Source organism: Limanda limanda, chromosome 19, assembly GCF_963576545.1.
Source record: "Limanda limanda chromosome 19, fLimLim1.1, whole genome shotgun sequence".
Classification (NCBI taxonomy): domain Eukaryota; kingdom Metazoa; phylum Chordata; class Actinopteri; order Pleuronectiformes; family Pleuronectidae; genus Limanda; species Limanda limanda.
In genome coordinates this window covers 22,059,900-22,084,899 of record NC_083654.1, presented here as the reverse complement: position 1 = coordinate 22,084,899, position 25,000 = coordinate 22,059,900, and the positions used below count along the sequence as shown (strand labels likewise).

The 25,000-nt window shown below is 44.8% G+C and overlaps 1 protein-coding gene across 1 annotated transcript; it reads left to right on the top strand.

Annotated features, from left to right (window-relative positions):
• Nucleotides 1-6,322: 6,322 nt before the first annotated feature.
• Nucleotides 6,323-15,839, top strand: LOC133025664 (cell division control protein 42 homolog). The gene is made up of 6 exons (XM_061092389.1): nt 6,323-6,372; nt 8,503-8,607; nt 13,990-14,062; nt 14,167-14,276; nt 14,375-14,572; nt 15,697-15,839. The coding sequence occupies exons 2-6, from the start codon at nt 8,503-8,505 to the stop codon at nt 15,784-15,786; spliced, it is 576 nt and encodes a 191-aa protein (XP_060948372.1). The 5' UTR covers nt 6,323-6,372; the 3' UTR covers nt 15,787-15,839.
• The last annotated feature ends 9,161 nt before the right edge of the window (nt 15,840-25,000 follow it).

Genomic DNA, 25,000 nt, shown 5'->3' with positions numbered 1-25,000 from the left:
CCCCCACACCACTAGGCTGGAGCAACTCGCATAGTAGACATAGTAGCATAGTAACAATTTGACAGGTCATAAAGTCAGACGAAGTCGTGTGCTTTTAGCTTAACATGCTTTTGAGATAAATACATCTACATCTAAAAGAAACATCACGGTCAGTTATGCCACTGAAAAAAAGGCCACCGGCGCCGAATTAATATTCGTCCCTGACAAGTTTCGGGTTAACAGCCAAAAAAACTAAAAATAGTAGAAGATTTAGGATCAGAAAATATGGGTTTCCTCTTCGATTTGGCAGTAATGAAATGAAATATATATGGACTATTACAATCAATAATATATTGAAATTAATTAAAATAAATCAATTTCTGTACAAAAATGTCTGTCTGTTGTGTGCGTGCGTCAAGTTATACACAGCCTATGCCTACCGTGCGCAAAAGCGCTGCTCGCGCCTAGGCTATTTAATTGTATAGCCTTGGTAGGCTTTGTGCGTGGTGTGCCAACTTTTTTATGAGATAGAGACACCCTTAGAGACAAAAAGATAATTCGAACCCTGCCCAAAATGAAAATGCAAATCCTTCAAAATACAATAGGGCCTCCCACCGCTCGGTGCTCGGGTTCTAATGAGAAAACAACAGCAACATTAGTTCTTTGAAACACATTCATATCAGTGTTATTATAGATTTCTGTCTTTACAAAGTGAGAACTAAATATGTGTGATAAAGGAAGGTCAGTGTTTGATTGACAGCTGATCTCTGTGCAGAGCAGAAACGTCACCACGACGAACTTTGATCAACAAACATGGAGACAAAAGAAGTTAAAGATTCACACAAAGAATCTAAATCACTGCTTTTAATGACTCGAGTCTATTTGAGTTTACAGAACTCAGCTGTGTCTCCATCATCATAAACATAAACTCCAGCATAGAGAGGCTGAGTGAATGTGGTCTTGACTCTGTGGAGGAGAGTCATGGTGTCAGAGACGCTGTAGAAGGACAGAACACCTGCACTGTGATCCAGGTACACTCCTACTCTGGAGGACACAGGACCTGACACTCGAGTCTTGATGCTGTTGTAAAACAAGTTATAACCGTTTTCACAACAAGATAATGACCAAGATTTATCATTGAATCCAAAAAAACCTTCATCTGAGTCTCCTGCTCTGTTGATATTCTTGTATGTGACTGCAACATCAACTCCTCCCAACAGCCCCGCCCCCAACTCCACCTCCACCTCCCAGTAACAATGTCCAGTCAGACTCTCTCTACTCAGGACCTCAGCGTAAACAGTGAATCTGTCTGAGTGATCAGAATAAAACTGATCTTCATACTGACGTGTTACTTTTCTGTTTCCCTCAGATAATAACAGATATCTGTATGCTGTGTTTGGATCCAGTGTGATTTCCTGTGAATATTTTAAGAAGTCAGCTCTGGTCTCTGGCTCTGGTTGCGGCAGTAAAACATCCACTTGAGACACAATCTGTAAAATCTCTGTCTCTGTCCCACTCAGAATGTCCTGTAGTCGACCTCTGACCTGTGACACAGCTGCTTTCACGTCCTCAAAGTTCCTCAGAGGACGGATCCTGATGCTGGATGAGTGTGTAGATTCACTGAGTGGTGACAGTGAGGGGTAGTTGTGTAGAAGCTGGTTGTGATCCTCTGTGTCCGAGAGTTGCTTCAGTTCATGGTCTTTCCTCTTCAGCTCAGTGATCTCGTGCTCCAGCTCTCTGACTCGACTCACTTCAGTTTCCTGCTGGGATCTGATCTGCTGCTCCACATCAGAGCTTCTTTTCTCCAGCAGACGGATCATCTCAGTGAGGATCTCCTCACTGTCCTCCACTGCTTTATCAGCAGAGCCATTGAGGGCCTCCTCCTCCTGTTGAAGCAGCTTCACGTCTTTCTCTGTGTCCTGGACTCTCTGCTGGATTGTTTGTCTCCTCAGCCCGAGCTCTCTCTGCCTCTCAGTCCTTTCTGCTGCAGCTGACACTGTGTCGTGGTCTTTATGTTCCTCCACAGAGCAGAAATAACAGATACACTGCTGATCAGTGCGGCAGAACATCTTCATCACCTCACCGTGACGAGAGCAGATGTTCTCCTGGAGCTTCTCCGAGGGCTCCACCAGCTTGTGCTTCTTCAGTGGAGCTGACTGAAGATGAGGCTGGAGGTGTTTTTCACAATAAGAGTCCAAACAGGACTTGAGAGCTTTCCGTTTTCTCCCAGTGCAGACATCACAGGCCACAGCTTCAGGTCCAGCATAGCAGTGATCAGCAGGAGCAGCTTGGAGTCCAGTCTTCTTCAGCTCCTCCAGTGAATCAGCTAACATGGTGCTTGTCTCCAGGACAGGTCTCGGTGTGAAGGTCTCTCTACAATGAGGGCAGCTGTAGCTTCCTCTCTCCTCCTCTTTGTCCCAGTGGGTGTTAATACAGCTCTTACAGAAGCTGTGTCCACAGACAGTAGTCACCGGATCCTTCAGTAGATCCTCACAGATCCAACAGGAGAATCTTTCTCTGTCCAGTTGAATTTCTTGCTGCTCCATTTCAGCTGCTGCCAGAGACTGTAGAACAGATTCACTTCCTCTGAACAGAAACAGATCTCTGCTCCTCCCTCTCTCCTTCACTTCCTCTTTTCCCCACGTTTTAACACACAATTGAAAAGAGCAACAGTCTGGTCTATCGCTATTTCTATACTAGACTAATAGATCTGTTCAGGTCAAAAACACTCTTTTCTCTCTTCAGATCTTATAAATCTTTCACCTTTACATCTAAGACATCAAAGGATTCTAACATCATTGACACTGTGACATTAAAGCAAACTGACAACAAAGAATTATTTGCTTAATGAATCCTTTGAAGTGTTCTTTTATATGTACAGCTCATTTTCTCAAATTCCCAGAAGTTGAAGTTGATCTAATGAAATCCCAAGGACAAGTTCTTCAGAGTAAAATTGTAGAAAACGGCCAAAAAAATCCAAAATGGCGGGCTTCCTGTTTGGTCTAGCATATGTATCCAAGAGACTTATTTCTTTGTCATGAAAAGACACATGTCCCTATTGATTTTTGTAGATGTCGGCCAATCGTAGATCCGGGGCTGCCCTTTAGGGGGCGCTAGTCAGTTATTTTGTCACACCCATTCTTTAAAACCATCTGACAGTCTTTGGGGGGGGGGGGGCTGTTATTCCACACATGTAGTTTGAGTGAGATGGAACTATGAACACGGAAGTTACAGCAATTTCGTGTTTCACGGCGAGTTGATGAACTTTAATGCCACGCCATTAATAATGCGCTTGATGAAAAGTCACAGTAATCTTATATCTTCATTATCAATGTCTTGAGACCCATTTGATACAGTTTGTCATGGTTGCGAAAAGTGGATGAACACTTGTGGATTACACTTGTAATACTTCCAAGTGTAAAACGTTCCAAAAACAAGACATTTCCTGTTGCCACCAGGGGGCGCTGTGATTTTAAATCATGATTTCTGTGTAGATGTCTTCAAGGCAGGACTCCTTCATGTCTAGTTTGGACTCGATTGGACCAAATATGTCAAAGATACAGAAGATCGTGTTTTGATGGCGTGTAACCAAACATTGACGCCACGTCACAGTAGCACAGTGTGACGAAAAGTTGAAATTCAAGCAAGTTTAGATCTCCATCTTGTTGTGATCACACTCACCTAAATTTTAAGTTGATCTGATGAAAGCCCTACGACAAGTTTTTCAAAGTAAAAATGTGGAATATGGCCAAAATGGCCACTAAATCCAAAATGGCGGGCTTCCCATTACGTTTTTCATAATGCTCATTGAGGCTTTTTTCTATGATTGGTTACGATACATCTTTTTCCCGATTTTGTTGAAGATCGCTTATCCGGAAACCTAGGGGCTGCGTTCCAGGGAGCGCTGTTGAGCCATTTTGCCACGCCCATTTCCAAATACGTACATTTTCACCACTTTCTAATTTACTGCAAACTTTAAAAGATTTTTGAGCACGTTGAAGCTCTCAAAAAGCCCCAACCCACTACGCTCAGAATAATCCTTACAGTTTCAATAGGGCCTCCCACCGTTCGGTGCTCGGTTCCTAATGAAACAATGGAACCAGCACATGGAACTGGTTCAGACTCTCAGATGAGGAAATGTCCTGAAACACGTGAACAGAACAAAGTGAGAAGAGCAACCTCCCGTCTCCATGCAGCACTTGAATGCAGCATAATTACAGAGTCTTAATATTATAATAGAGCTAATCTATTATTTATGTTAATTATGCCTTAAGCATCACAAAAGAGATAATTTATAGATGCTAAAACGATCAAACTCCGCGACTCATTTGAGCTGTAATAAAACTGATCAGTGCACGTTGGGTTAAACACTGTGTGTGTGTGTGTGTGTGTGTGTGTGTGTGTGTGTGTGTGTGTGTGTGCGTCTGTGTGTGTGTGTGCGTCTGTGTGTGTGTGTGTGTGTCTGTGTGCATCACTTGTGTGAGATGAAATACCTTTGCATTGGTGAGTATTATGTTGGCCTCACAGTTTCATGCAAAACACACAGTTTTTCAACATGTAGGTACACAAGTTTGTGTGTGTGTGTGCGTTTGTGGGTGTGTGTGGGTGTGTGTGTGTGTGTGTGTGAAAGAGAGAGAGAGAGAGAGAGAGAGAGAGAGAGAGAGAGAGAGAGAGAGAGAGAGAGAGAGAGAGAGAGAGAGCGTGTGAGATAATCTCCTGTATAATTGAATTCCCTGAGTTTAATGGGATTATATTTGGGAGACAAGCAGCACAACGTCCTTGACATCGATCGCCCTGGTTAGTCACGGGTGAGCGACTGATAGAGACAAATATATATATATATACTGTATGTACAGAGAGAGCGAGAGAGAGAGAGAGAGACAGAGAGAGAGAGAGAGAGGAGGAATAAATAAAGAAGCAGTGCTGAGACCAAAGTGCATTGGAAGGCTGCGTTGCCACTGAAGGTCGACGGACCTTTTCCTCTGGGAGCTCGACTTCCACAACAGACACACACTGCAAAACACACACAAATCTCTGACATCCCTGGTTAACATAATGTCCCTGCTCATCATAAACATTCACTTTAAGATGAGCAGATCTTTATCTGACTTTTATTTCTTATAACCTTCCAGTAACTTTGTGTTTACCTGAGACTTTATATAAAGATGGAGGACATGACTTGTTAACAACACTGACAGACGTGAGGCCCTATTGAAATTGTAAAGATTGTTATTCAGGCAAATGAATTGGCTTTTTGAGGCTTTAAAATGCTCAAATTATTACCAAAATTTGCAGAAAGTTACAAAGTGGTGAAAATGTACGTATTCTGGATTTTCAATGGGCTTGCTCCCCCCAAACCCCCGGAACATGTTCACATTGACCGATCTTCACAAAAATAGATACACAGGTGTATCATGACCAGTCAAACAAAAAAGTATTTTGGTGCAATTGGAAAAACGCAACAGGAAGCCCGCCCTCTTGCATTTAGTGAAGAAGAGAAGCTGTTGTCACACCTGTCGACCATTTTCTTTGTCCTTTAAAGTCCTGTCCTTTGTTGTTCTGTGACTTATTTTCAAGCATCTGCCTCAATTTCTCATTTATCTCTGTGTCACTGTTTTATTTCCTCACCATTTTTTGCCATCACTCCTTCTCTCTCTTACTGGACCTTCACTCACACCCCAACAGTTTGCTACGGGCCCTCGCCCGACCCATCATCAGGTGATTTACCCCACTGTAGTTTTTATTTATTAAAGTAGTGTACTTGTATGAGTGTGTGGGCTCCTTTGATGTCTTTGCTGTCATGGTCCAACATGTCTATGTCCTTCCTACAAGTAAGATTTTATGCATTTCATTTGCAAAGCATTTCGTGTTTTATCTTGATTAGTTCTACATAATTAGAATGTATATTTTTTTACTGTAGTAAATATGCAGTAACGACAGTTTGCTTGGTTTCCCTCTGGTGGTCACTCAGAGACACTCAGTTCCTGCGTCGTCAGAGTGACAGTATATATAATATATATGTAATATATAATCATGTTTTATTAATTATTAATTTCAGCTGCATGAACATCCAGGCTGATTAATCAGGAATATTTGGCTCAAAATCTTAAACTGAACTCATTTTTGGGTTGATACTTGTATGTGGGTTTAAATATAAATAATAACTTCCATATTAACAGTGTAATTTCCTGTTTTAAACCAAAATAAATAAAGATAATTGATGCTATCGAGGCTGAAAACATCAGATCATTACAAACATTAGCAACAATAAAACCAGCGGACCCTGAACGTCACACAGGTCGCGTTTCCGGTCTGGCTCCCAGCAGGGGAAGTGTGAGTTTCCTGAAGCACCTGAACGCGTCAGAGCAGCAGCAGAGGCGGTGGAGCTCAGAGGTAAAACATCTGTATCCAGGGGCTGGGGGGGGGGGGAACATCTGGTTCCGCAGGCCGTGGGGGAAACATCTGTATCCAGAGGTTCGTTACGTGTCACTGGAACTTCTCTCTGAGGCTCTGGGACTCGCTCCGGTCCCTGTTAGCTCGCTAGCTGCTAACGCTGCTAGCCGGCAGCTGTCATAACAAACCGCTAACCTCCGGCTAACTGGGAGCTAACTGGGAGCTAGCTCAGTGAAGCTGAGTTGAACTGGGATCGTCCAGTGAACCAGAGCTTCTACTTTAAAGAAGACTTACTGGTAACACGTCATTTACTTCCTGTGTTAGTTTAAGACTTTATTTAAAACAGGCCGTTTAGCTGTGGGCGGATGTTCCTTCACGTTAGCCACTGAGCTAACTTGGCTAACCGGTTGCTTCGCTAGCTTCGTAAGTAAACTTTTCACCAATTATTTACTAATAACCTGCGTCACTAGTCTCTGACTTTATACCCTAACAACTTTAAATCCGTACAAACAAACGAACTGACGCCAAATAAAGAAGTAAAGTTTGTCTTTTAAAGGGATTTAAACACTGTTTATATGCGGAAGTGACTGTGAACCAGAGAAACTTTGTTAAAACTACATTAAATACATGTAAGCTGTCAGTTAGCAGCACTGGTCATATACATATGTGTGTATATCACATATTGGCTTTCATTTGACTCTGTTTTCTCATAAGAATACTCAAACTCATAAGTCAAACATTGAAAAAAGGCAATAAACCAGATGAACTGATCCGCAGCAGCTCCTCAAACACATGAATGTTATGTTTCATATCCTTTATTTGAGAGTTAAAGTTAAAAGGCTGACCCAGTAGATAAAGATATCATCTGTAAACGCTGCTGGTTGTGAAACTGGAGCGACTTGATGCAGATAACAACGTGTTCGATAAACAAGGGACGTGTTTGCCTCTAGCTTCACTGTGGAGTCGGGACGGGAATCAGCAGGGACCTCCCGATACGATACTATCATGATACTTAGGTGGCGATACGATATGTATTGTGATTCTGTAAGTATTGCGATTCGATATTGCGATTTCCTGGGATTTCTTTTGGTTATTTTTTTTTTTTAAATACTGGACCATGGAAAAATGTTGAATCAAACCTTCAAATACAACACAGTCAAATTCACTTAGAGCTTTACCAGTTTTATTTCAAATATTAACATTAACTTAATGACTGCCGGGCAGCCAATAGAGAAAATAAATAAAAATGTTCCCTATTATTGTATAGCCCCTGTCAACTGCACACAAACTGACAGATTAAGAAATGTATGCCACCTAGGCTACTTTTAAACAATAAATAAAAGGTAAATTAAATAGAATGGATAAAAGTTTACTTAGAATATAAACTTTGAAATAAACAAAAAGTAGGCTATTGTTGTTTGCATGTAGGCGATACAAAGCTAGTGCTTGGGTGTGTTTAGATTCTTGTGCAAAAACAAGAGCTGGTCAACAGGCTCTGGGGTGATGTTGCCCCCCCCCATATATCCCCCCAGGTATAAACCAATAAATATGTTTAAAATCGATTTTTCCCCCCATCCCTGCTGTGGAGTGAATGATCCTGATATAACTGGTGTCATAGTCGCAGCAGATGATCAGTTAACGTGTCCCTGACTCATCAGAGTTCGGCCGAGCGCGGTCGCTGCCAAACGGCCTCAGACAAAGAGCCAGTGATGGAGTGGCAGGCCGAACCCCCTTTACCATTGTCCCCCCGTAATGAAGCGGCAGCGCGGGTATGCGAGCTCCTCCGTGTGCGGGCGGTCACAGGGTCTACAGCCGGTGGGTTGTTAGCACCGGGTTACACAGCCGCCAGTGTTTCCACTGACTCCTCCCAGTCTGCTCGTCCACGCTCGTGGTCACCTGCCACGTGAAGAGCGCACGCCGTTCAGCTGAAACACACGAGGAAGAAGAGAAGCTGTTGTCACACCTGTCGAATCTTTTCGTTACCGGGTTTGTGTTGTGTGGGTTTCCACTGGGTTTTAAAACTGCTTTCAAAAGGTCTTTGGATATTGTTTATTGTTCTGGAGGTCTTGACTTTTTTAACGTTCATTGATCTCACTTTTAAAATGAGTTTTCTCTTGTTCCCTCGCTCAGATGCAGACTATAAAGTGTGTGGTGGTGGGTGACGGAGCCGTGGGGAAGACCTGCCTGCTCATCTCCTACACCACCAACAAGTTCCCGTCGGAATACGTCCCCACGGTGAGTACGTTTCCATAGCAACACGTCGCCCCAGTCGTCTGTCACATGGGAGTCGACCAATAGAGGGAACCACTGATACCAGTCAGGTGTTTCTCCTGGGGAACGATGGTGTAATGTATCGTATGAGCTTACCACCATAGACATATATAAGGCTAGATGCCTCGGCCAATGGAGTCGAACGTCACCACATGGCGGCCATCTTGCTGAGGGCGGCTCGCTCACCCATAACATTGTGTTGTTTTGGTGCGTACTTTTTAAATAACCATAACTTGCTAAATTTTCAACCGATTTTTAAACTGTTTGGTTTGTCGTCAGAGATGTAGTTATGACACTGCAAACTTATGAATAATTATGTTATTTTTCTAAACAATATAATAATTTATGCTGTGTCATAACTACATCTCTGACGTTTATAACAAACCAGACCGTTTAAAAATCGGTTGAAAATTGAGCAACTTATGGTTATTTGGCCGAGACATCTAGTGTTTATATATGATATCTATGCTTACGACTGCCAGACTCCCGATCACGAGACAGGAAGTTGTGTAGTGAGTATTTTGAGTCTATAAAAAACCCTAGTTATTTATAACCAGTTGTAAAATGATTACTAACAATGTGTTTGTGTCTGGTGTCGTGTGGAGCTGCAGCTGCTCCACAGTGTTTGGGGATCAGACTGTTTCCAGCAGCTTCTGTCTGCTGAGCCCCATCAAAAACACACTATCATCACTGTGTGTGTGTGTCTGTGTGTGTGTTGTTGTCTCTGTTAGATTCTGTTTCATGTATTTTCTCTGGTTGTGTGTGTGTGTTCTGGCTGCAGAAATGTGTGTGTGCGTGTATGTACTTAATACAGGCCTCCTATATTCTCCTTAAGAACTTTTTATTTTTGAATTCAAATCAACAAAATTAATGCAAAGTATAAAATTGGTGCATTTAAGGCTGATGGGAAACGTAGATACAGTGATTTCTCATTTATTTCCCTTGAGGCTGAACTGTAGTTTCAGAGAACCCCCCCCCCCCAGTGACACAGGAGGAAACCGATGTGCTTGTTGCAGGCAGCGCTAAGATGCTAACGTTAGCTCACAGGTGCAGCGGCCTCGGTTCTATGGACTCTAACGGTATCTAGTCACTTCTGGTCGACAGCCTGTGTTGATCAGAACCTCCGTGTGGTCTCGAGTTTTACGTGAAGGATCCGGGAGCACTGGAAGTTTGCGTCAAAGAACGCTGGTCATTGTAATTTAGGGACTAAAGAGGTTTGTATGACATCTGAACGTCCTGTCGTCATCAGCGTTTAAATCAGAATCTCAATTCTCAATCAATCAATCACATTTTATTTGTATAGCCCACATTCACAAATCACAGTTTGTCTCATAGGGCTTTAACATGGTGAGACATCCTCTGTCCTTCACCCTCAACAAGAGTCAGGACAAACTACTAAAAACCCTTTTAACAGGTGAAGACACGTAGAAACCTCAGAGAGACACATGTGAGGATCCGTCTCCCAGGACGGACACAAGTGACACAGATGTGTAGAGGAGAACATCATCAGGAGAAAGGTTTCAGCAGCAATGATGAGGGGAAACATTTTTGAAGGATAACTTCAATACTATATCAAGCAGTCCTGCTGCATCATAGTCTCTGGTCAGCAGCAAGATCATGATCCAGCATCAAGACCTGATCCACTATAGTCCACAGTCATTGTCCACTGGAGCCAGTTAGGATCCATCATCACCCGCCGCCTCGGTCCTGGTCCACCATCATCCGATGCCAACGCGACAAAGGATCCTCCATTTCCACTACGATCAGCAGGCACGATACAGAATCCACCGAACTGGATCCACCACCGAGACCTCCGACACGCGATCCACAATCATAATCCATGGTGCGGCCACAGCTGTGGTCCTGCATCCGGGGGCGCTAAGGCACAGAAACTCCGGGAAAAGGGGTCAAGTTAGTAACATGTACTGATCAGATAAGAATTACCTTCTGATCAAATAATTGAAGAGAACCACAGCAGCAGGCATTTGAAGTTTTCAGTGTTCGAACACATGGTTGATAATGGAAATTAGGTGAAGTTAGATTCAATAAACAGCCCTGGATGTGTCGGGAAGTTCCATCCTTCAGTCTCCTGCTGGGATTCTGCCTGTTTGATTACAGATGAAACAGATGCAGCTCAAGTCCATGTGTGTAGAACCTGAAGTGGTTTCCTGACCTGCAGGCTGAGTCATGTTGTTGATCTGGAACCCGTCTGTGTTTCCAGAGCTTCATTAAAACCAAAGCGTGTCTGCAGCAGGTCGACATGTTGACGCCGTGCTGCGAGAGCCAGCAGGCCACGCCCTGCTCCGGTTCCCTCACAGACCTGAGGTCAGCAGGCGTGTCAGGCAGCGAGGGAACTGTTCCCCGGAGCTGCAGCAGAATCACAAACCCTTCGTCAACATGTTCACACAAAACTGATCCAGAACCAGCTCCTGTGGAGTTTACTGACTTTAGATTGAACTTGATTAAAGCTGTGGTATTAATGCTCCTCCTCTCTGTCCTCTTCCCTCTGTCCTCTTCCCTCTGTCCTGACTCCTCTGTCCTGACTCCTCTGTCCTGACTCCTCTGTCCTCTTCCCTCTATCCTCTCTCCTCTCTCCTCTCTCCTCTCTCCTCTCTCCTCTCTCCTCTCTCCTCTCTCCTCTTCCCTCTGTCCTCAACCCTCTGTCCTCACTCCTCACTCCTCTGTCCTCTTCCCTCTATCCTCTCTCCTCTCTCCTCTTCCCTCTGTCCTCTTCCCTCTGTCCTCACTCCTCTGTCCTCACTCCTCTGTCCTCTTCCCTCTGTCCTCACTCCTCTGTCCTCTTCCCTATCTCCTCTGTCCTCTTCCCTATCTCCTCTTCCCTCTGTCCTCTTCCCTCTGTCCTCAACCCTCTGTCCTCTTCCCTATCTCCTCTTCCCTCTGTCCTCTTCCCTCTGTCCTCTTCCCTCTGTCCTCTTCCCTCTGTCCTCAACCCTCTGTCCTCTTCCCTATCTCCTCTTCCCTATCTCCTCACCCCTCTGTCCTCACTCCTCTGTCCTCTTCCCTCTCTCCTTGTCCGTCTGTCCTCACCCCTCACTCCTCTGTCCTCTTCCCTCTGTCCTCTTCCCTCTGTCCTCACTCCTCTCTCCTCACCCCTCTGTCCTCACTCCTCTCTCCTCTTCCCTCTGTCCTCTTCCCTCTGTCCTCAACCCTCTGTCCTCTTCCCTCTGTCCTCAACCCTCTGTCCTCTTCCCTATCTCCTCTTCCCTATCTCCTCACCCCTCTGTCCTCACTCCTCTGTCCTCTTCCCTCTCTCCTTGTCCGTCTGTCCTCACCCCTCACTCCTCTGTCCTCTTCCCTCTGTCCTCTTCCCTCTGTCCTCACTCCTCTCTCCTCACCCCTCTGTCCTCACTCCTCTCTCCTCTTCCCTCTGTCCTCTTCCCTCTGTCCTCAACCCTCTGTCCTCTTCCCTCTGTCCTCACTCCTCTGTCCTCACTCCTCTGTCCTCACTCCTCTGTCCTCTTCCCTCTCTCCTTGTCCCTCTGTCCTCACCCCTCTGTCCTGACTCCTCTGTCCTGACTCCTCTGTCCTCACTCCTCTGTCCTCACTCCTCTGTCCTCTTCCCTATCTCCTCTTCCCTATCTCCTCACCCCTCTGTCCTCACTCCTCTGTCCTCCTCCCTCTCTCCTTGTCCCTCTCTCCTTGTCCCTCTGTCCTCACCCCTCTGTCCTCTTCCCTCTCTCCTCACCCCTCTGTCCTCACCCCTCACTCCTCTGTCCTCTTCCCTCTGTCCTCTTCCCTCTCTCCTCTTCCCTCTCTCCTCACCCCTCTGTCCTCACTCCTCACTCCTCTCTCCTCTTCCCTCTGTCCTCTTCCCTCTCTCCTCTTCCCTCTCTCCTCTCTCCTCTTCCCTCTCTCCTCTCTCCTATTCCCTCTGTCCTCTTCCCTCTCTCCTCTCTCCTCACCCCTCTGTCCTCACTCCTCTGTCCTCTCTCCTCTCTCCTCTTCCCTCTGTCCTCACCCCTCTGTCCTCACTCCTCTGTCCTCTCTCCTCACTCCTCTGTCCTCTTCCCTATCTCCTCTTCCCTCTGTCCTCTTCCCTCTGTCCTCAACCCTCTGTCCTCTTCCCTATCTCCTCTTCCCTCTGTCCTCTTCCCTCTGTCCTCTTCCCTCTGTCCTCTTCCCTCTGTCCTCAACCCTCTGTCCTCTTCCCTATCTCCTCTTCCCTATCTCCTCACCCCTCTGTCCTCACTCCTCTGTCCTCTTCCCTCTCTCCTTGTCCGTCTGTCCTCACCCCTCACTCCTCTGTCCTCTTCCCTCTGTCCTCTTCCCTCTGTCCTCACTCCTCTCTCCTCACCCCTCTGTCCTCACTCCTCTCTCCTCTTCCCTCTGTCCTCTTCCCTCTGTCCTCAACCCTCTGTCCTCTTCCCTCTGTCCTCACTCCTCTGTCCTCACTCCTCTGTCCTCACTCCTCTGTCCTCTTCCCTCTCTCCTTGTCCCTCTGTCCTCACCCCTCTGTCCTGACTCCTCTGTCCTGACTCCTCTGTCCTCACTCCTCTGTCCTCACTCCTCTGTCCTCACTCCTCTGTCCTCTTCCCTATCTCCTCTTCCCTATCTCCTCACCCCTCTGTCCTCACTCCTCTGTCCTCCTCCCTCTCTCCTTGTCCCTCTCTCCTTGTCCCTCTGTCCTCTTCCCTATCTCCTCTTCCCTATCTCCTCACCCCTCTGTCCTCACTCCTCTGTCCTCCTCCCTCTCTCCTTGTCCCTCTCTCCTTGTCCCTCTGTCCTCACCCCTCTGTCCTCTTCCCTCTCTCCTCACCCCTCTGTCCTCACCCCTCACTCCTCTGTCCTCTTCCCTCTGTCCTCTTCCCTCTCTCCTCTTCCCTCTCTCCTCACCCCTCTGTCCTCACTCCTCACTCCTCTCTCCTCTTCCCTCTGTCCTCTTCCCTCTCTCCTCTCTCCTCTCTCCTCTTCCCTCTCTCCTCTCTCCTATTCCCTCTGTCCTCTTCCCTCTCTCCTCTTCCCTCTGTCCTCACCCCTCTGTCCTCACTCCTCTGTCCTCTCTCCTCTTCCCTCTGTCCTCACTCCTCTGTCCTCTTCCCTCTGTCCTCTCTCATCTCTCCTCTCTCTGCTCTCTCCTCTCTCCTCTTCCCTCTGTCCTCACCCCTCTGTCCTCACTCCTCTGTCCTCTCTCCTCTTCCCTCTGTCCTCACTCCTCTGTCCTCTTCCCTCTGTCCTCTCTCATCTCTCCTCTCTCTGCTCACTCCTCTGTCCTCTTCCCTCTGTCCTCACCCCTCTGTCCTCACTGCTCTGTCCTCTCTCCTCTCTCCTCTTCCCTCTGTCCTCACCCCTCTGTCCTCTCTCCTCTCTCCTCTCTCCTCCCCTCAGGTGTTTGATAACTATGCAGTGACGGTGATGATCGGGGGGGAGCCCTACACTCTGGGACTGTTTGACACTGCAGGTAAGACTAATGTGTGCATGTGGATTATTAAACTGATGGCAGAGGTTCAGAGCTGTGTGGGTTTATTATTTATTTGTTGTTATCCTCCATGTCTCCCCCTTCAGGTCAGGAGGATTACGACAGGCTGCGGCCCCTCAGCTACCCTCAGACCGACGTCTTCCTCGTGTGTTTCTCCTGCGTGTCACCTTCCTCCTTTGAGAACGTCCGAGAGAAGGTTGGTGTCATTGTTTCATTCAATATCATCATTGAGAGAAATGAAGAGCGGAGACAGAAGTCGTACAAACTGAAGAGTGTATCTTTGTGTCTTCCCAGTGGGTCCCTGAGATTTCCCACCACTGCCCGCGGACGCCGTTCCTGCTGGTCGGGACGCAGGTGGACCTGAGGGACGACAGCAACACTCTGGAGAAACTGGCCAAGAACAAACAGCGAGCTCTGAGCTGCGAGAGCGGAGAGAAGCTAGCTCGGGAGCTGAAGGCCGTGAAATACGTGGAGTGTTCGGCTCTCACGCAGGTACCGCCCACATGCATCACACAGGTACCGCCCACATGCATCACACAGGTACCGCCCACATGCGTCAAACAGGTACCGCCCACATGCATCACACAGGTAGCGCCTACATTCATCACACAGGTACCGCCCACATGCGTCGAACAGGTACCCCCCACATGCGTTGCACAGGTACTGCCCACATGCATCACACAGTTATCGCCCACATGCGTTGCACAGGTACTGCCCACATGCATCACACAGGTATCGCCCACATGCGTTGCACAGGTACTGCCCACATGCATCACACAGGTATCGCCCACATGCGTTGCACAGGTACCGCCCACATGCATCACACAGGTACCGCCCACATGCGTTGCACAGGTACTGCCCACATGCATCACACAGGTATCGCCCACATGCGTCGCACAGGTACTGCCCACATTCGTCGCACAGGTTCCGCCCACATGCGTTGCACAGGTACTTCCCACATGCATCACACAGGTATCGCCCACATGCGTCGCACAGGTACCGCCCACATTCATCACACAGGTTCCGCCTACATGCGTCGCACAGGTACCTCCCACATGCGTTGCACAGGTACTGCCCACATTCATCACACAGGTTCCGCCTACATGCATCACACAGGTACTGCCCACATGCGTTGCACAGGTACTGCCCACATGCATCACACAGGTATCGCCCACATGCGTCGCACAGGTACCGCCCACATGCGTCGCGTAGGTACCGCCCACATGCGTCACACAGGTACCGCCCACATGCGTTGCACAGGTACCGCCCACATGCTCACACAGGTACCGCCCACATGCATCGCACAGATACCGCCCACATGCATCACACAGGTACCGCCCACATGCGTCACACAGGTACCGCCTACATGCGTCACACAGGTACCGCCCACACTCACTGTAAACCTTCCTCTGTTCATCGAGACCCAGGAATCATCATCTGGAACAGAAATGTCTCAACAAGTTTCATGGAGGTAGCTCCTGCGTTTTCCTACTGACAAACAACTTATCATCTTCACCTCCCCTCCCTCTCCCTCTCCCTCTCCCTCTCTCTCTCTCTCTCTCTCTCTCTCTCTCTCTCCCTCTCTCCCTCTCTCCCCCCCCCCCTCTCTCTCCCAGCGGGGACTGAAGAACGTTTTCGACGAGGCCATCCTTGCAGCTCTCGAGCCTCCGGACAACAAACCCAAGAAGCGCTGCGTCTTGCTATAGACGTCCCGAGAGGAAGCGGAGGTGGACACGGGGAAAAGAGATAAAAACCCAGACGGGAGTGGTGGGGGGGGGGGGGGGGAGGACGTGAGACAGACACACGTTTAAGCAGTGCCTTCAGCCGTAGTGACTTAATGTGGGTGTGGTGTTGTCACGGACACAAGCTTTGTTTTCATCATAGATACACGTCACCATAACACGACTAACACATTGGAACAACACTCCAGGAAATGAGGTTTGGTTCAGAGGAGGCGGCAGATTCCAGAACAGTGGGCGGAGCCACAGTTACAGCTGAAACTAAAAAAACATTAAAATAAAAACAAGTCTTTAAGAAGAATTGTCTAAAGTGTCTGAAGTAGAATTTAGTGCTAAAAACACACAAAAAAATAGATGAAGATCAACATCTAGTGAATTAAATCTGTTGTGATAATTAATCTGCCGTTGAAGATGCAAGTGAAACAAAAGCAAAATGTAGTATTTTCTTTTTATTTCTGGTATTTCCACGTAGCTACAATAGAGGAAACATTCCAGAGATGTAATAAACTGATCATCTGGATAAAAACAAAGATTAAACAAAGTAAAGAAGTAAATCAAGTTATGAATTCAGACGAATAGACAAGTTGCTGTTGTTTCATTTATCAAAGTTTTTTCAAAGTGTATATTTGCAGTGAGGTGATGACACGAGGATCCCGGAGCTTTCACTCACGTGTGGAGAATCCGGGTTTCCAGCTGAGACTCAGACGTTTGCACATCGCGACATGTTGTCGTCCCCGTGGCCTTCTCCCTGCTGACGTCTCACTGTGGACAACAAACACTCGACAGTTTAAATATATAAATATGATTGAAACTCCCTCCTGGGGCGGATAACGATATAATGGAGGAAAACCTTTCTGATGTCGGCCAGTAGATATATTCACATATTTTTTTAAATCCTCAGTGATCGCTTAAAAGGTTTTTTAAAATCCTAATGACAGGGACATGTAATAAAGGTTTGTTATTTTACAGTTTAACTTTATTATCAATAACTAAAAATACAAATAAAAACACAAGCAACCAAATATAAAGAAGTTGAGCACCAGGTAAACTCCATAAACATATTTTGTATCTTGTTTTAGTAGATTTGACTTCTCCCCTCACACGACTCCTCGTTCACTCCTTGCTCCTCCTGCCTGGACTGGAACATCAAGTGCTTGTTGATATGTTAGCGCCTCCTGGAGGCTGCACAGGGGAATAGCGCTCAGTTCACAGGTTGTTTTGTGGCCAGAAGCAAATAATCGTGAACTAATCTCAGATGTTATGGTTCTTTCACACCTTATCACACACACATCAGGTGTGAACGGTTCCTCGGTCCAGACCCACCACCACATCTAGTCAGACCAGAAGAGCAGGTTCTGGTTCTGGTTCTGGTTCTGGTTCTGGATCGAACTGAACCATGGTTTCGGTTCTTTTGTTCTCTTACTGATTATCTAATGTGAAAGTGACAAAACAATTCAAATCCTTAAACTGATCCTATTCCCCTTTAACATGAATTAAAATTCCACTTTGCTTATGTATGTACTTCCATTGTTCTGGAGATGACGGTTTATAACGTATGGATGATTACAAGTATTATTTTATTTCCTTTGCTTCTAATTGTTTCTTTGGGAACATTATTTTACCGGGTTTTTTTTGGACACTTTGGATTTTTATTATTTAGATATTTGAACCTTTACTTGACAGTTGTGCCAACAGCTTGAGTGAGATTCACTGGTTTGTCCATCTGAACAATAACAAGCTTCCACCTTCAGAAATCAAAATCACAATAACAGCTGAAGCAATAACTACAGATGTGGAAACCTGTATTGAAAGATGAATGTTGGATCTAGTGGGTGTTTGGAAATAATAAAAACTCTATTTGAATGTTGTTTCACGTCGACTTTATTCTCATTCTTACGTTTCCTCCTCTGCTCCAAAATCTCCTTTTTAATCATCTGCAGAAAAACTCAAATTCAAGACTTGATAGGATGTATATTATTATTTTTATTTTATTTTGGATAAAACACAAAACTATGAAATGTTGCCTATAGTCTTGTATCAGGAATGAAAGTAGTTCGGAAATGACAAATAAGCAAATTGATAATTAAATAAAGTTATGACAGAAAGTCAAGTTTTCCCATTGAAAACAAAAATGAAATTTTATAATAGTAATTTATAGAAATAATAAAAACTCTATTTGAACGTTGTTTCACGTCGACTTTATTCTTATTCTTACGTTTCCTCCTCAAGACAAATAAGCAAATTGATAATTAAATAAAGTTATGACAGAAAGTCAAGTTTTCCCATTGAAAACAAAAATGAAATTTTATAATAGTAATTTATAGAAATAATAAAAACTCTATTTGAACGTTGTTTCACGTCGACTTTATTCTTATTCTAGGATGTATATTATTATTTTTATTTTATTTTAAATAAAACACAAAAATGTGAAATGTTGCCTATAGTCTTGTATCAGGGATGAAATAAAAGACAAAAGAAAAGACAAATAAGCAAATTGATAATTAAATAAAGTTATGACAGAAAGTCAAGTTTTCCCATTGAAAACATAAATGAAATTTTCAGCATTGGAGTTTCTTAGTCCCCCCCCCTTCAACATCACATAAAGATGAGCACATATGATATATGAAATATTATAAAATGTGTTTAATATATATCAGCATAAAAAGCTATATTTTTCAATACATTTAACAATAAAATAAATGCAAGTTGTTTCTCTTCTTTACATTCAGTCCTAAACAGATTATTGTCGTTCACTCTCTTCACTCACTGTGGGTTTCTTGACTTCAGCAGTAAATTCAAAACCGATTATTTTAAAGCGTATCGTTATTTCTGAGGCAGACGGTAAATGCAGTGCCCTACAGTGGACACCAGGGGGAGCTGTGCCACTGGTTTTGAAGGGGCCTCAGTTAGTACAGTATGTAAACGACCTGGGTTCATTTTGATTGGCAGTGTAAAATGGATCCTCCAGCAGAATGGAGGATCCTTTGTCTGACTGACGGAGGCGACGGGAACCAGACGGAAGAACCCCCCCCACCCCCCCTGTTTCCCATCATCCCTCTCTTTCTCCTCCTCCGTCTTCTGGTGTCTTTTGTTCGAGGGTTTGATTCCTTCAGCTTCAAGTGGAGTCATTTCACAACCGTCTGTCGCCACAGTTATTTTCATCATTGCAACACGTCTCGTTCACAGTTGTGTTGTCGTGTTGTCGTCATCCTCCAGATTACACACACACACACACACACACACACACACACGATAAACACTGATTCTCAAAAATCACTTCAACATTTTATAATCCATTTACAGTTTATTTGATTTCAGATACAAATATTTGTCAATGTAATGAAACCGGATGCATGTTTATAATTTGTCAACCTGCAGCTCAACATTAAGAATCTGCTCCCGTCCAACATCAGGACAGGGGACAAATGTCCACGTCTTTCTGTGTGTTTGTTCTTTTTCATCCGTCGGCGCTGAAACAGTTCAACTGATGCTCTCGTGTTTCTAACGTCTCTTCAGCGGCTTCCTGGTTCCATCAGTGTATTTTAAAGTTGTGTTATTCATGTCCAGGTTGTGGAGTGGATCCTGACCCCTGTGACCCCAGGACCCTGTCGAGACTCTGATGTTTTAATCTTCATTTGGAATCTGTGAATCAGAATCAGAATCAGAAGTATTTTATTGCCAAGTACGCTCACACATACAAGGAATTTGCTCTGGTTATTGGTTCAAACAATGAACATAGAAACATAAAAACGCAATAAATACAACATGCATAGAGAGCAATAAAAAATGGGAAACCAGTATATATTTACTCACTGTTTACTTCTTATTTACTCACTTTTTACCAATATTTATACAAAGTAACATTTATTTTGAGATAAACATTTCTGAATAAAAATATATAAAAAATATAAAAAGTGATGTAAAAAGTGAAAAGCTAAATGCAAAACAGTGAACAGTGTCGTGATGAATGTGTGGAGATGAAGAAGTGGAGGTCACTCTGACACTCGCCCTCGACCAATCACGAGTCAGTCAGCTGTCAATCATCAGTGTGATGAGAACTAGAAACACTTGGTCTTGTTTTGTCCCATCTGACAACATGGAGGAGGGATGCTTCAGTGATGTCGTCCATCTTTATTTACAGTCCGTGCTTTGTATTGATATTAATAGATTTCAGAGTCTGAGTCTGAAAATAAAGATTAAATCTGAGCTCCTGTAGTTTGTAACTGTTTAAAGTCAGTTTCACAACAGTAGATCAACTCGGTAGATGAGTTAAACTACTGGTTGACTTACTGGTTAACTAGTAGGTTAACCAGCAAGTCAACCAGTAGTTTAACCAGTAGAGAACCAGTAAGTTAACCAGTAGGTTAACCAGTAGAGAACCAGTAGAGGAACCAGTAGGTTAACCAGTAGAGAACCAGTAGGTTAACCAGTAAGTTAACCAGTAGAGAACCAGTAGAGAACCAGTAGGTTAACCAGTAGAGAACCAGTAGAGAACCAGTAGGTTAACCAGTAGAGAACCAGTAGAGAACCAGTAGAGGAACCAGTAGGTTAACCAGTAGAGAACCAGTAGAGAACCACTAGAGGAACCAGTAGGTTAACCAGTAGAGAACCAGTAGAGAACCAGTAAGTTAACCAGTAAGTTAACCAGTAGAGAACCAGTAGGGAACCAGTAGAGAACCAGTAGAGAACCAGTAGAGAACCAGTAGGTTAACCAGTAGAGAACCAGTAGAGAACCAGTAGGTTAACCAGTAGAGAACCAGTAGAGAACCAGTAGGTTAACCAGTAGAGAACCAGTAGGTTAACCAGTAGAGAACCAGTAGAGAACCAGTAGAGAATCAGTAAGTTAACCAGTAAGTTAACCAGTAAGTTAACCAGTAGAGAACCAGTAGAGAACCAGTAGAGAACCAGTAAGTTAACCAGTAGGTTAACCATTAGAGAACCAGTAGAGGAACCAGTAGGTTAACCAGTAGAGAACCAGTAGAGAACCAGTAGAGAACCAGTAGAGAACCAGTAAGTTAACCAGTAAGTTAACCAGTAAGTTAACCAGTAGAGAACCAGTAAGTTAACCAGTAAGTTAACCAGTAGAGAACCAGTAGGTTAACCAGTAGAGAACCAGTAGGTTAACCAGTAGAGAACCAGTAGAGAACTAGTAGGTTAACCAGTAGGAACCAGTAGGTTAACCAGTAGAGAACCAGTAGAGAACCAGTAGAGAACCAGTAGAGAACCAGTAAGTTAACCAGTAGAGAACCAGTAGAGAACCAGTAGGTTAACCAGTAGGAACCAGTAGGTTAACCAGTAGAGAACCAGTAGAGAACCAGTAGAGAACCAGTAGAGAACCAGTAGGTTAACCAGTAAGTTAACCAGTAGAGAACCAGTAGAGAACCAGTAGAGAACCAGTAAGTTAACCAGTAGGTTAACCAGTAGAGAACCAGTAGAGAACCAGTAGAGAACCAGTAGAGAACCAGTAGAGAACCAGTAGAGAACCAGTAGAGGAACTGACGTCAGACCAGTTTCAGTTTGACTTTCTGGGACTTGATGAATCATCTGGGTGTTTGTGTGGCGGCCATCTTGTCTTGTTGCTGATTCAGCCGCCGACACTTGACTGCTGGTTTGGCTGGTGAATATTATTGGATGTCCATCTGACCTCATTATATAAGTGCGTCTCCACGGGCAACCAGTCGAGAGAGGAGGGAGGGAGGGAGGGGGTGAGAGGGGGAGGAGGAGGGGGGGGAAGAGTTGCATCATGGGTTGGAAACCTGACCTCTCTTTTTTTTCTCTTTTGTACACGTGCACACATGCAGCTCGTGCACCCGCAGACACACACATGCACTGTGTGATACAAACATGTTGTGTAGGAACACAACAGGAAGTGGATCAGATTTTTTCATCTTCACATTAATGTCGTTTTCAGCTCCAGGTTTTAGTTTGTGAGAAAACAGGGAATGAAAAACTCTTATCTTATCTTAAATCTTCTCTTATCCAACAGCTGAAAGGAAATATAGATTGATTTCAAAACAAAACGTGAATAGAGATGTAAATTCTGTTTGTATGAGTTTGTTTGAATGAAAAACAAAGAAAACAAAGAGGAAATATAAATGTTCATTCAGTGAATTTATCATCTGTTGAACGTGTGAATAGTTGTGTGTTTTATTGCGTGTAAGTGACTGTTTGTGTGTGTGTGTTCAATAGCCTGTAAATAAAGTGGAATCCACTTCCTCCCAATGATCAAAAATTAAAATATCTCGGATACGGACGTGACCGTCTCCTGCGCCTGGAGACGAGATATCGATGAGACACTCCCTCGACCAATCAGGAGTCAGTCTCAGCTGTCAATCATGAGGTCCCGCCCCTTTTTATATGATCAATTCACTCATTAAAACCAAACTGATGAGAAACACTATGGTTTCGAAATACAAGGTGACCCATATACTGTGTGTTCCATGTTGTGGGTGTGTGTCTGTTCTCTGACGTGTGTACTTGCGTGTGTCAAGCTTGTGTCTTTGTCTCATGTTGTGTCAGTTTTGTGTATTTCTCCTCTCTGTGTTCACTTTGAGCCCCTTTTAAATTTTTCATGTGTTTACTCTGTGTGTGTGTTGTGTTACTTTTCTCTTCCTCAGTGTTGTTGGTCATGTGCATCATTGCATACATGATCGTATACTTTTAAGTGTGTGTGTGTGTATGGATGTTTGTAAGTGTGTGTTTCTGGGTGTGTACATGTGGCTGCATGCACTCCTGTGTTTGTTTGTGGATGAATACCCGCCTGTAATTTTGGGTGTGTGTGTGTGTATGTGTGTGGGAGGTGTATTTGTGTGGGTTTATGAAATGTTTCTGTCTAATTTTGTGTTTCCTTAGTGTGTGTATGTGCGTTTTATTTATGTATGAACTGCGCATTATCTGCAGACACACAGCTGTAAGTGTGCGTGTGTGCGATTCACTGTATACGAACACACACACGCACTGTGCCTTCATCTCTGACATAACTGGTTACCATGCATACTGTGCTACTGACTATTATGGGGTGTTCTTTGTTTTGTCACAACGTGCCCTGGTATGGAATGGGAGGGGGGAGGGGAACTGGGTGTGTGTGTGTGTGAGTGTGTGTGCGCTAGCGTGCACGAATGTGTGTGCATACAGGGGGGGTGCATACGTGTGTGAGGGGGAGGTATATGTGTGTTTTGGTGTGTGTGTGTGGAAGGGGGGGGGGTTGCAGCTGGGAAAGGGTGTGTGTGTGTGTGTGTTTGCGTCGAGCAGAGGATTGGGTGGGGGTTGGGTGTGTGTGTGTCTGCGGAGACGTGCGAACATATAATGTGTGCACGAGAGAGAGAGAGAGTGCATGCATATGTTTTTGAGAAGGTAAGATAAAATGGCGGCGTGTGTGTCTGTCTGTGTGTGTGTGTGTGTGTGTGTGTGTGTGTGTGTGTGTGTGTCTGCGAACAGGCCTCAACACTGACTTCAGTCAAATCCTCAAATTAAAGTCTCTTCATTCAGATTCTGTAGAAACGCGTCTGAACGTTTCACTTTCACACAAAACACAACAAACTCTGTTCAGGTGGAACCAGGAAGTGACGTGAAGCTCGGAGATCACGTGACCTCTGCAGGACAGACACAGCTGGCGTCTCTCATCAACACAAACTCTCTGGACATCTTCGTCTGTGTCTTCTTCGTCTGTGTCTTCCTCGTCTGTTTCTTCTTCGTCTGTATCTTTTTTGTCTGTATCTCCGTCTGTGTCTTCTTCGTCTGTGTCTCCTTCGTCTGTTTCTTCTTCGTCTGTTTCTTCCTTTGTCTGTGTCTTCTTCGTCTGTGTCTTCCTTGTCTGTGTCTCCGTCTGTGTCTTCTTCGTCTGTGTCTTCTTTGTCTGTGTCTCCGTCTGTGTCTTCTTCGTCTGTGTCTTCTTTGTCTGTTTCTTCTTCGTCTGTTTCTTCTTCGTCTGTGTCTTCTTCGTCTGTTTCTTCTTCGTCTCTGTCTTCCTTGTCTGTGTCTTCTTCGTCTGTGTCTTCTTTGTCTGTGTCTTCCTTTGTTTGTGTCTTCTTCGTCTGTGTCTTCTTCGTCTGTTTCTTCTTCGTCTGTTTCTCCTTCGTCTGTGTCTTCTTTGTCTGTGTCTCTGTCTGTTTCTTCTTCGTCTGTGTCTCCTTCGTCTGTGTCTCCTTCGTCTGTGTCTCCTTCGTCTGTGTCTCCTTCGTCTGTGTCTTCTTCGTCTGTTTCTTCTTCGTCTGGGTCTTCTTCGTCTGTGTCTCTGTCTGTGTCTTCTTCGTCTGTGTCTTCTTCGTCTGTTTCTTCTTCGTCTGTTTCTTCTTCGTCTGTATCTTCTTCGTCTGTTTCTTCTTCGTCTGTTTCTTCTTCGTCTGTGTCTTCTTCGTCTGTGTCTCCTTCGTCTGTGTCTTCTTCGTCTGTTTCTTCTTCGTCTGTGTCTTCTTCGTCTGTGTCTCTGTCTGTGTCTTCTTCGTCTGTGTCTTCTTCGTCTGTTTCTTCTTCGTCTGTATCTTCTTCGTCTGTTTATCTTCGTCTGTATCTTCTTCGTCTGTTTCTTCTTCGTCTGTTTCTTCTTCGTCTGTTTCTTCTTCGTCTGTGTCTTCTTCGTCTGTGTCTTCTTCGTCTGTGTCTTCTTTGTCTGTGTCTTCTTTGTCTGTTTCTTCTTCGTCTGTGTCTTCTTCGTCTGTGTCTTCTTCGTCTGTGTCTTCCTTGTCTGTGTCTTCTTCGTCTGTTTCTTCCTTTGTCTGTGTCTTCTTCGTCTGTGTCTTCCTTGTCTGTGTCTCCGTCTGTGTCTTCTTCGTCTGTGTTTTCTTTGTCTGTTTCTTCTTCGTCTGTGTCTTCTTCGTCTGTTTCTTCTTCGTCTGTTTCTTCTTCGTCTCTGTCTTCCTTGTCTGTGTCTTCTTCGTCTGTGTCTTCTTCGTCTGTGTCACCGCTTTTTCACCGGGAGATATTAGTTTTCTTTTTGTATTTTAATTTGTGCGTCCGTCGTGTGTTTGAAGTGTGTGTGTGTGTGTGTGTGTGAGTGTGTGTGTGTGTGTGTGTGAGTGTGTGTGTGTGTGTGAGTGTGTGTGTCACTTTGATTCACCGTCATATTTATCTTCTCTTTACCATGAACGCATCATAGAGACGAGCCATAAATAGAAACTAATGGCGTATGCATGGCAACACAAAATCATACGAACCAACACTTGTGTCCCTGAACTCATCACTA